General features: G+C 39.3%; 1 protein-coding gene and 1 long non-coding RNA gene across 2 annotated transcripts; one reads left to right on the forward strand and one right to left on the reverse strand.

Annotated features, from left to right (window-relative positions):
* The first annotated feature begins 238 nt into the window (after nt 1-238).
* im:7138535 (uncharacterized protein LOC797998 homolog) lies at nt 239-4,955 on the forward strand. The gene is made up of 8 exons (XM_029620844.2): nt 239-297; nt 516-622; nt 1,118-1,237; nt 1,347-1,615; nt 1,716-1,796; nt 1,921-2,037; nt 4,102-4,248; nt 4,352-4,955. The coding sequence occupies exons 1-8, from the start codon at nt 254-256 to the stop codon at nt 4,514-4,516; spliced, it is 1,050 nt and encodes a 349-aa protein (XP_029476704.2). The 5' UTR covers nt 239-253; the 3' UTR covers nt 4,517-4,955.
* Nucleotides 2,053-6,444, reverse strand: LOC115101389 (uncharacterized). Its single transcript, XR_003859291.2, has 3 exons — nt 6,315-6,444; nt 4,081-4,493; nt 2,053-3,651 (listed from the first exon to the last, which is right to left on the reverse strand). It is a non-coding gene; the product is annotated as an uncharacterized LOC115101389 (long non-coding RNA).
* Between the last annotated feature and the right edge of the window lie 6,059 nt (nt 6,445-12,503).

Below are 12,503 nucleotides of genomic sequence, written 5' to 3' on the forward strand. Positions count from 1 at the left end.
CTACACTGGCAATTTCCTCCATGCATATGTCCTGTAATGCGTTATTCATAAAGTGTGACATTCGCATCAAAGTGGATTGTCGATCTATTAACCTTGCCTTGAATCCATTGTATACATACAGAACCCGGAAGTACAGAGCTTCTGCAACTTTTTAACTAAACATTTGGGAAAGACGGGAAAGGAAAATTACTTGTTGCGAATGCAATAGCTACATGTTTGGATACATGTTTCAATGTGTTCTATTGAGTCTGTAATGGAGAGAGATATAGGAACAATATATGCTATAAGGGCTCTTGGGTGAGTATGTAGGTTTATTTTGAAAACAGATTAGATTATGTATCCTACCTAGCTAGCTAGATGGGGTAGACAAGTAAACAGCACAAGAGTAGCTCAGCTAGTCGCTTAGAGGCCCAGTTTAATACGTTTGCTTTCGCTACTGTGTGTTTTCTGAACCTTATCTATCTAGTTATTACACGTGTTGCTTGATCTCGGTCATTACTTTAACATTATTTCAGGTACACAAGCAGTGTCTGTGTCAGACGGTGCAGGTGTGATGAGCTTCCTTGTCCGCTGCTCACTTGGCTGGCGTCAGAATTGGGGGCTGTCTGCACAGAGTTACAGGGTATATAACCTTACAACTAAGTCATCATGCAATTGTACATGATACAAGGGTAGCAACTAGAAGGTGCACCTACAGACACTTGCTATATATATATATATATATATATACACACTCACACACACCTACTAGTTTGGACACACCTACTAATTCCAGGTTGTTGTTTAAAAACATTTTTTTTCTACATTGTAGAATAATAGTGAAGACATCAAAACTATGAAATAACATATGGAATCATGTAGTAACCAAAAAAGTGTTAAATCAAAATGTTATATTTGAAATTCTAGTAGCCAACCTTTGCCTTGATGACAGCTTTGCACACTATATATATATATATATTTTTTTTAATAAATGTTTTATTTTCACATACACAGGACAGGTGAAGTTAAATGTGTTGTTTTACAGGGTCAGTCATAGTAGTACGGTGTCCCTGAACCACATTAGAGCTAAGTGCCTTGCTCAATTATGGTGTGTGTGTTTGGTACGCATGCATTTCAGACCAAAAGACTGGTATTGTCCTAGTGGGGGAGTTGCGGACCCTGCTGACCAAGCTACTTTGTCCCTACGCTGCACTGACCACAGATCTACTGAGTCCTCCTCTCCTCAACAAAGTCACTGGTGAGAGATTAGGCAGGTGGGAGTTCTTGAAATGTAAAAATGTTGAAACGAAGTGAATAATGTATGTTGTGTATTGTTGATGCTATTATCCTTATGGTCTTATTTGTAGAGTACATGGTGTCAGAATTACAAGCAGCACGTATACTTCAACATAAAGAATTACATCCAGAGGATGAGAAGAGTGAAGATAAATCTGAGAAAGAGCAGAGAGCGGAAGATCCCAGCATTGTTGATACAAAGAACTGGTGTAAAGAATATGAAGATGGCCAGGAGATGGAACAAGGTGACAGGAAGGAAGAAACAGAGCGTGAATTGGCTCTGTTGCTTCAAACCCTAAACATGGACGAGTCTTCACGGCTTACAGATGTGTGCCATCAGGTAAGGAGAGACCGACTCAGACAGGATGTGATATGAAAAGTGTCTGTAGAATGTTGCTGTTGATACAGTGCCCACTTCTCTATCACGCTTTACTATTCAGGTGGAGTCCCGTCTTGCGGTGTTGCCGTGTGGCGATATGACAGAACCTCTGCTGGACACCAATCTCAACTCTGAGCAATGGGTAGGTTGTCAAAGGGGGGGGGGGGGGGGGTTCCTCATGACAGTGCTGAAGGTTGTCAGTGTATTTGGTACCTTATTTATTCACCAGATTATTAATTTCTGTATTGGTTTTTCCACCTATTTAGAGGCAAGTCCAGAAGATAAATCAGGCTCTATTAGAGGACTATCATTGTCGACGCCAAATGATGATCAAACGTTTTCAGGTCACACTTCAGTCCTTTGCCTGGGGAGAGAAGGAAAAGGTATGCAACACTGCCTCTACTAAACGTTACTTTATATGCAGGCTAAATCGATACTGAGTGTACAAAACATTACAATCACCTTCCTAATATTGAGCTGCACCCCCTTTTGCCCTCAGAACAGCCTCAATTCTTTGGTTTTGAAAGCATTCCACAGGGATGCTGGCCCATGTTGACTCCAATGCTTCCCACAGTTGTGTCAAGTTGGCTGGATGTCCTTTAGGTGGTGGACCATTGTTGATACAAACAGGAAACTGTTGAGTTCTTGACATACTCAAACCAGTCTGCCTGGCACCTACTACCATACCCCGTTCAAAGGCACTTCAATATTTTGTCTTGCCCCTTCACCATCTGAATGGCAAACCTACACAATCCATGTCTCAAGGCTTAAAAATCATTCTTTAACCTGTCTCCTCCCCTTCATCTACACTGATTGAAGTGGATTTAACAAGTGACATCAATAAGGGGCTGTAGCTTTCACCTGACAGTCTGTCATTGGAGAAAGCAGGTGTTCCTAATGTATGTCCATATTAAAAGCACTAGAGTGCAAATTACTTAATTGTAGTCAATGGGGCGCAAACGCAAGGCCACTTCGAGCAGAATTAACAGGCATGTGCACAGCACAGGAACAAAGTCCATTTCTATCTTCACAGCTTCATGCTGCACCCCATGTGGAACAGTCTGTAAGGTGTTGCCAGCACTGACCTTTGGATCATATCTGCTAAATATGGCAGTGTGATAAGATCTCCAACTCCTAAGGACCATATTCCATCAGACCTGGGTCTCCAGAATAAGTCTCAAAAATGTCTGGAGTTGCAAGAATCAACAATTGTACTCCCAAAAAATACATTACAGTATAAAACAAACATAAACATGCCCTTTTCTTGCATTGGCGCAATGTTTCCCTCCCCTCCCCCCTGGATACCAGGTGACAGGTTTTCATTGAGTAGGGTCAGACAGAGGATCTTGAGGGAGAGTCTTCGCAGTGAACAGCAAGTTAAGGCATGTCAGTCAGGAGCAAAAAGTTGAAGTCCTCAGATGTAAAATCAAGGAAGAGGATTGAGAGTTTCTCCATGGTGACATGAGGTGTGATGAGCAACAATTTTTTTGCATTTACTGAGAGCACAGCAAAGCGCAGGGACGAACTCAGAACCAGTAGTTCCACAGTCAGCAAGAAAATTAGGATTGACTATCTGTGTAAGTCAGCGTTAACTTTTTGCATATATATATCAAATCAAATGTATTTATATAGCCCTTCGTACATCATCTGATATCTCAAAGTGCTGTACAAAAACCCAGCCTAAAACCCCAAACAGCAAGCAATGCAGATGTAGAAGCACGGTGGCTAGGAAAAACTCCCTAGAAAGGCCAAAACCTAGGAAGAAACCTAGAGAGGAACCAGGCTATGTGGGGTGGCCAGTCCTCTTCTGGCTGTGCCGGGTGGAGATTATAACAGAACATGGCCAAGATGTTCAAATGTTCATAAATGACCAGCATGGTCTAATAATAATAAGGCAGAACAGTTGAAACTGGAGCAGCAGCACGGCCAGGTGGACTGGGGACAGCAAGGAGTCATCATGTCAGGTAGTCCTGGGGCATGGTCCTAGGGCTCAGGTCCTCCGAGAGAGAGAAAGAAAGAGAGAATTAGAGAGAGCACATGTGGGGTGGCCAGTCCTCTTCTGGCTGTGCCGGGTGGAGATTATAATATGAGAATTAGAGAACGCACACTTAGATTCACACAGGACACCGAATAGGACAGGAGAAGTACTCCAGATATAACAAACTGGCCCTAGCCCCCCGACACATAAACTACTGCAGCATAAATACTGGAGGCTGAGACAGGAGGGGTCAGGAGACACTGTGGCCCCATCCGAGGACACCCCCGGACAGGGCCAAACAGGAAGGATATAACCTCACCCACTTTGCCAAAGCACAGCCCCCACACCACTATCTGAATATAGACTTGACAGTGACACAGATCCCCAAAATATATTGTTTAGTTTTATATTCCTTTTGTTAGTAGCTACATGTATATTAATGGCAAACCTGTTTCCATGTTCTCCACAGGAGCGCAGTGAAGTGCTTGCCTCAATACCTCCACTCTCATCACTTCCCCTCATATCCCAAGTCTCCATGTCTCTTCTGCTTGCAGCAAGAAAAGACCAATCTTACATTTTACCAGTAAAGGCAGGGGAAAGCACTAAAGTCTACAAGGTATGCTGTAGCTAACTAGCTTTGAGTTTTGTTAGATTTTTAGAATGAAGATAAAGAGATGTACTATTCTGATTATTCTGTCCTCTCCTCTGTCTCTGTGAAGGTATTGATGGGCAGTGTACCAGACCGGGGTGGACGGCCAGGAGAAATTGAGGCCCCCATGCCCATGTGGGAGGGACGGAGAGAGGGAGGGAGGGGTCGTGGAGGGCCACGCGGAGGGGGTGGTCAGAAACGACAGAACTTTTCTGGAAAAAAGAGAAACAAATGAGAGTAACACAATAGGTTGTATGAAGGAAATGACAAGGTAGAATTTAGCGACATGGCGATAAAGACAAACCCACAAGCAAGAAGATTTCAATATCAAAATACATTTTGTTTAACATTGATATAATTTATGCAGATCCACAAAGGTGCAGTCCTGAAATTTTGCTCAAAGTCAAATTCGACAACAAAATGTGTTGCTGTGGAATTTAAATTAAATTTAAGAAATATGTTAATAAGGATAGGCTATAATCGATTTGTGATATTTTTGAGGGGGACAAATAGGAAGTTGATTATGTGGATAAAAAAAAGTGTCATTTTTAAAATACTTGAGAATATATTGCTTATGTTAGAAACCCCTGTAGAGTCTATTTGTTTGATTGATTACTTCAATATCGTTTAAATGTCACTATCTGTTTAAATAAAGCCTTAAGTACTTCCTTGTACTTTTGTTTTATCATCATTAGAAAACACAGATATAAATGTCATAGTCCTGTATGGCAGGTATGTAGGAGGATGAAACATAGCTCTGGATGAGCACCTATACATTATAGTATATTTTCCATTCTATACTGACCACTGCAAATGATATGTGGCTTCAGTACAGACCAATGATTAAAATATACACAGATGACTGATGGGGTCCGATGTTGAAGCCACCGGGCCTCTGTAAAAGGGTTCTATTGGTGATTCCCCATGCCACTTTATTGTTAAGCCAATGGGTTTTTTGGTTTTATTTTTTGTCTTGCCTTCACCTACTCAACATGGCATCTTATTGGCTGGTTTGCGCGGCTTGCTTTTACGAGGGTGGATGTTTCAGTTAGAATCGTCCCAGTAAACCAGCAGTAAATTGTTGGTTGCAAAGCACTACGTCAAAAGTGATTTTTATACTCCCAAGGGATTATTAAAATGTACAATTCATATCAATTTGTAAATGTTATTAGAACACCACACATAAGATGTCGTTTTTGGTGCATATTTGTTGTGCATTTTGTTGTAGAGAATTCCAGCTAATATTAGCTAGCAACTTACTGTGTCTGATGGGGGGGTTCGTATATTTTGTACAGTGCGTGATTACAGAGTTGGATGGTAAACCGTGCATTGCATGACGTGCAATTTTGTGTTGTTTCTATCTGTATACATCTTCATGACTGGTGCTACAAGTTGGAGTTCGTGTCGATGATTGATTGTACACAACGCAAGAAGAGTACTGTTACACCTCCATATTGGCACTCCCCCACCGTTGTAAATGGAGTTATAGAAAAGCATTTCTATATTTTGTTTTTGCCACATTTATTATGTTAGTTTGATTTTCCATTTTAAGTGTCTATCTTTAGGTATTTTTTTCCCCAGTAGTCCACTGTTTGCATCATTATGATGTGACCGGCAATACTTTGAAGGCTTAACGCTGACATGCATAACTTTGTGGGACCTTTAACAGTGGACTAATTTTTTAAAAGTTGACTGGATCTTCACTTTTAGAATATATCTGTCCCCAATACAACAAAATATATGCCATTTTGTCCTTGAAACATTTAATTGAAATACTGTTGAATTCCATTCATTATATGGAGGACTGCTTCTTCTGAGGAATGACAAAGTGTTTTTTCCACAAAGTTGCTGAAATGTCACGTCCTACTTATACCAGTACACTTGTAACAACCTAAGTATTACGAAACTTATATTCGATTAAATATGCCACACGTAGCAAATAAGGCATTACTTTTGTTTACCAAATTCGATACTCATTGACCTCAATACAAAAACTCCTCGCTTGATGAGCGAAAAAAACGAAAACACTGCACCTGTTTGAGAGGATAGATTTTGGGCCCAGCTATCCCTCTTGCTTCGTCTCTTCCTCTCTGTTTGAGCCGATGTCGTCGTGGATTTTGAACAGCGCGAGCCAGCCCGGTTACAAAACGAATGCAATCACTGTTCACCTGGTGCAAACTCCTCTCACCGGGGTAACCCGGGCCAGATAATCGAATCCCCTCAGTGGTTTAATGTTTTACTTTTTATTAACAAATATCAACAAACGAGGAATAATCACAAGCAAACAAACTATTTACATTGCCAGGAATCCTAAACAAACTAATCATATTCATTAATAATACACGTTTTAATTGCCTGTGTTTTTTTCTTCATTTTAGTTAAAATAGTGCCATATTGTTTAAACTAATTTATAAAGTGAAAAAAAGTTAGGTTTTGACTTAGACCATTTTCATTTGTGAATATGAAATTTACCTAGTATTATTAGCAGTTGAATTAAATTACTACATCTTTATCCATGTCAGAATTTCTGAAATAAATAATTATATCAAACCATTAAATAGTACAATCGGTCCTATTCTTTTTGTAACAAAATTCTGTATGTCAATCCAAAAAATGATACTATAAATACAGGCAAAAAACACATGCAAAATGGTCTCCTCCATTCCACAGAAATCACAGTTATATTCAATATTCATCTTGAATCTTTCCAAAACATGTTTCACAGGATAAATTCTATGTAACATTTTAAGTGAAACTTCCTTTACGTTGTTACTGATACAATATCTGTTAGCAATTCTCAATGCTTTCCCCCCATTGTATATTACCATAGATATCTGACCAAAAGAGTCTTGCTGAGGGAATTGTAGTGTCACAAACAATATTCCTAATTGGTTTATTACTACATTTATCTTTGATGTTAATATTGCCAATGAATATATTTTCATGTAAATCTATGTTACTTACATCAACCACAGAGGAATTTCAAAGAGATACAACACCCCTTGGAATCGCATCAAAAACAATTGCATATTATTTTGGGGTTATTGGAAATTTAATCTTATCAAGAAATTCCCTAAATGAGTAGATATCCATCCTCATTCAGTAACTGACCAACCAAAGTCATTTTATATTTAATTTGAACAGTTATGAAAAAGATACTTATTTTTAAATCGTATATCTTTGTTGTTCCATAAAAAGTATCTGTGAGGGGAAAAATTGTGTTTATACGCTAACATCCAAGCTAAAATTGCCTGCTTATGGAATTTGGCCAACTTTACTGGGATTTTACCAACATCAAAATTACATCGAAGCAGAAATTCTAAACCACCACCAGAGTCAAATAAATACTTAGGGAAGACATTCCAAATACTGTTCTGGTTCTTAACATACTTCAGAATCCAATTTATTTTACAAGTATTATTTAGAGTATTGAAATCTCAAACCTCAAGACCTCCTTGTTCTTGGGTTTTAGTGAGAATATCTTTTTGTAGATAGTGAGGCTTGTTGCTCCAAATAAAATGATAAAGAATCTTATCTAAGTCCTTTACAATTTTAGGGGGTAAGTCAAGTGATAACGAGACATAAACCGATCTGGATAACCCTTCAGCTTTGGATAATAAAGCCCGACCGTATAACGAAATATCTCTCATCAACCAGGGGTTCAATTTCTTCTTTGTTTTCTCAATAATGGGGTTAAAGTTCAATTCATTTTCAGTTTTCATCCTTGCATATAACAATTACAAGATAAGTAACCTTATCTTTAATTGAGATACCATATACTTCCTGTAAAACACAATCCTTGAGTGGAAATAAGACTTATTGATATTAATTTTCAACCCGAAACTAAGGAAAAGTCTTCAACACAGGAAACTGCTTTAGAAACCTCATTCCTGTCTCTTAAAAATATGGTGGTATCATCAGCCAGTTGACATAGTTTAAATTCATTGCCAAGTGCTGAAACACCTTGAAAATTCCCTTTCTTGATATGAAGAGCCATAATTTGAGTAACCAATAAAAATGGACTAATTGGGCAGCCCTGCCTAATGCCAAATCTTTGGGATGTCCGTGAGCTAATTTTACAGAGCTAGTACAACCACTATATAAAGTTTGGACTGCTTTCAAAAAAAGTCACCAAACCCCAAAAAACATATTGCTTTGAACATAAACGCATGTTCTACAGTGTCAAAAGCTTTATAAAAATCAACAAACATAGGAAAACTATCATCAAGTATGAGGTCATTATAGTCAATCATATCTAAGATCAACCTGATGTTATTACTAATGTGTCGACCATGCATAAAACCAGATTGTTCTTCATCAATTATATGATGCAAGCCTTGTTTCAACCTCTTAGCAAATACAAGGGCAAATCATTTCCCATCATTATTCAACAGGCTAATGGGTCCCCATTGATCTATATAAAGAGTATCCTTATTAGGTTTGGAAATCAAAGTAATTACACCTTGCTTTAAGGAAGCCGGTAACTCCCCTTTTTCTATTGATTCTTGAAACATAGCAAGAATGAAAGGAATCAATTTATTGTTGAATGCTTTATAAAACTTGCTTATTAAACCATAATTTCCAGGGGAGCTATTGTCCTTAAGGCTTTTAATACAGTCTTTTATCTCAATTTCAGATAACTCATCACAAAAATCCCTGAAATCATTATCTATCTTCTTAGCAATGTTTGCTACATTGTCTAAGAAAAGATCCATATTGGAAGTTGGCTGGGCTGATGTATACAGATTCTGATAAAACTGGGCAACATGCTGAGAGATTTCTTTTGGGTTTTCATTGGGAGTATTATTAATCATTAACATACATATGGAAGTCTTTTCGCCTGACCTTTTTTCTGAATAAAAAAAATATTTTGTATTTATCTCCTCCTCTTCCATCCATTTTCGTCTTGATATAGGCCTTTTCCTCGTAGATATAGTCTAACTGCATTTGCAATAATTATAGCTCCAGTAATTCCTGATTAGTTAGTTTCGTTTTTTTTTAGTATAATCCATTATTCCCTTTATGATGTCATATTCTCTCTCTCTCTCTTGGCACATCAACTTCTTTCCCCAATAAAATAGCCAAAAGTCTTATATCAAATTTCATTATCTCCCAGTAACTTCCAAACATATTCATAACACAGGCACAATTCCAGTATTTATCAATAATTCCTGCTACTTCCTTCTTAAATACTTCATTCTCTAGTGAAGTCTTGTTCATTTTCCAGTAACATTTACTAACTTTTTTGTTGACAAATCATGCATATTTATCTTTATTGATATCACTTTGTGGTCTGTTAAAATCAATGGTTCAATCGAGACTGTATCAACCTTGTCAGCCATATCTTCAGATATCAGCCAGGAATCAATACGGGATTGTATAGATAAATCTTTGGTACTCCATGTAAACAATCTTATCTGGGTTCTTATGTCTCCAAATATCTAGAACACCTAACCTTAGACATATATTCCTTATCTCACAAACATAATTGCTATCCTTAGGAGGCCATCTATCTAGATGATCATGTAATACTGTATTAAAATCTCCACCCCATATTACTTTGGCCAATGGAAATGTAGACATAATTTTACTTATTTTCCTCTCAATGTATCTAAATAAAATACAGTTACTTGACTTGTTATTGGAAGCATAAGTATTTACAACAATGAATTGAATGTGGTTGACATCTACCAATAGTATAATCAATCTCCCTGTATTATCTGCTTATTGACTCAATATATGACCCTTAAAGTTGCCTTTTAAAATAGCGACACCTGCTGACCGGTTAGTACCAAATGTCATTCCCCCATTGACACTTCCAAAACGCAGTATCTGTGGAACAGGCATGAGTTTCTTGAATGAAATAAAAGTCGTCACTCTTACCCCTACAATACAAAAATAAAGATTTCCTTTTCAAAATATTACGGATTCCCCTGGCAGTAATAAGAAGTAAGTAAGTAAGTAAGAAAAGCCAAGGCTAGAAAAGCCAAGGCTAGCTTTTTCAAGCAGAAATTTGTTTCCTGCAACACTAACTCAAAAAAGTTCTGGGACACTGTAAAGTCCATGGAGAATAAGAACACCTCCTCCCAGCTGCCCACTGCACTGAAGATAGGAAACACTGTCACCACTGATAAATCCACCATAATTGAGAATTTCAATAAGCATTTTTCTACGGCTGGCCATGCTTTCCACCTGGCTACTCCTACCCCGGTCAACAGCACTGCACCCCCCACAGCAACTCGCCCAAGCCTTCCCCATTTCTCCTTCTCCCAAATCTGTTCAGCTGATGTTCTGAAAGAGCTGCAAAATCTGGACCCCTACAAATCAGCCGGGCTAGACAATCTGGACCCTTTCTTTCTAAAATGATCTGCCAAAATTGTTGCCACCCCTATTACTAGCCTGTTCAACCTCTCTTTCGTGTCGTCTGAGATTCCCAAAGATTGGAAAGCAGCTGCGGTCATCCCCCTCTTCAAAGGGGGGGGGCACTCTTGACCCAAACTGCTACAGACCTATATATATCCTACCATGCCTTTCTAAGGTCTTCGAAAGCCAGGTCAACAAACAGATTACCGACCATTTTGAATCTCACCATACCTTCTCTGCTATGCAACCTGGTTTCAGAGCTGGTCATGGGTGCACCTCAGCCACGTTCAAGGTCCTAAACGATATCTTAACCGCCATCGATAAGAAACATTACTGTGCAGCCGTATTCATTGATCTGGCCAAGGCTTTCGACTCTGTCAATCACCACATCCTCATCGGCAGACTCGACAGCCTTGGTTTCTCAAATGATTGCCTCGCCTGGTTTACCAACTACTTCTCTGATAGAGTTCAGTGTGACAAATCGGAGGGTCTGCTGTCCGGACCTCTGGCAGTCTCTATGGGGGTGCCACAGGGTTCAATTCTTGGACCGACTCTCTTCTCTGTATACATCAATGAGGTCGCTCTTGCTGCTGGTGAGTCTCTGATCCACCTCTACGCAGACGACACCATTCTGTATACTTCTGGCCCTTCTTTGGACACTGTGTTAACAACCCTCCAGGCAAGCTTCAATGCCATACAACTCTCTTTCCGTGGCCTCCAATTGCTCTTAAATACAAGTAAAACTAAATGCATGCTCTTCAACCGATCGCTACCTGCACCTGCCCGCCTGTCCAACATCACTACTCTGGACGGCTCTGACTTAGAATACGTGGACAACTACAAATACTTAGGTGTCTGGTTAGACTGTAAACTCTCCTTCCAGACCCATATCAAACATCTCCAATCCAAAGTTAAATCTAGAATTGGCTTCCTATTTCGCAACAAAGCATCCTTCACTCATGCTGCCAAACATACCCTTGTAAAAGTGACCATCCTACCAATCCTCGACTTTGGCGATGTCATTTACAAAATAGCCTCCAATACCCTACTCAACAAATTGGAAGCAGTCTATCACAGTGCAATCCGTTTTGTCACCAAAGCCCCATATACTACCCACCATTGCGACCTGTACGCTCTCGTTGGCTGGCCCTTGCTTCATACTCGTCGCCAAACCCACTGGCTCCATGTCATCTACAAGACCCTGCTAGGTAAAGTCCCCCCTTATCTCAGCTCGCTGGTCGCCATAGCATCTCCCACATGTAGCACACGCTCCAGCAGTTATATCTCTCTAGTCACCCCCAAAACCAATTCTTTCTTTGGCGCCTCTCCTTCCAGTTCTCTGCTGCCAATGACTGGAATGAACTACAAAAATCTCTGAAACTGGAAACACTTATCTCCCTCACTAGCTTTAAGCACCAACTGTCAGAGCAGCTCACAGATTACTGCACCTGTACATAGCCCACCTATAATTTAGCCCAAACAACTACCTCTTTCCCTACTGTATTTAATTAATTAATTTATTTTGCTCCTTTGCACCCCATTATTTTTATTTCTACCTTGCACATTCTTCCACTGCAAATCTACCATTCCAGTGTTTTACTTGCTATATTGTATTTACTTTGCCACCATGGCCTTTTTTTGCCTTTACCTCCCTTATCTCACCTCATTTGCTCACATCGTATATATAGACTTGTTTATACTGTATTATTGACTGTATGTTTGTTTTACTCCATGTGTAACTCTGTGTCGTTGTATGTGTCGAACTGCTCTGCTTTATCTTGGCCAGGTCGCAATTGTAAATGAGAACTTGTTCTCAACTTGCCTACCTGGTTAAATAAAGGTGAAATAAATAATTGAAA

This window comes from Oncorhynchus nerka, linkage group LG19 (genome assembly GCF_034236695.1).
Source record: "Oncorhynchus nerka isolate Pitt River linkage group LG19, Oner_Uvic_2.0, whole genome shotgun sequence".
Classification (NCBI taxonomy): domain Eukaryota; kingdom Metazoa; phylum Chordata; class Actinopteri; order Salmoniformes; family Salmonidae; genus Oncorhynchus; species Oncorhynchus nerka.

Coding starts and splice junctions, on each gene's coding strand:
- im:7138535 (XM_029620844.2), top strand. CDS start 254: ATGGAGAGAGATATAGGAACAATATATGCTATAAGGGCTCTTGG. Junction 298..515: donor TATGCTATAAGGGCTCTTGG/GTGAGTATGTAG, acceptor ACATTATTTCAG/GTACACAAGCAGTGTCTGTG. Junction 1,797..1,920: donor ATCTCAACTCTGAGCAATGG/GTAGGTTGTCAA, acceptor CCACCTATTTAG/AGGCAAGTCCAGAAGATAAA.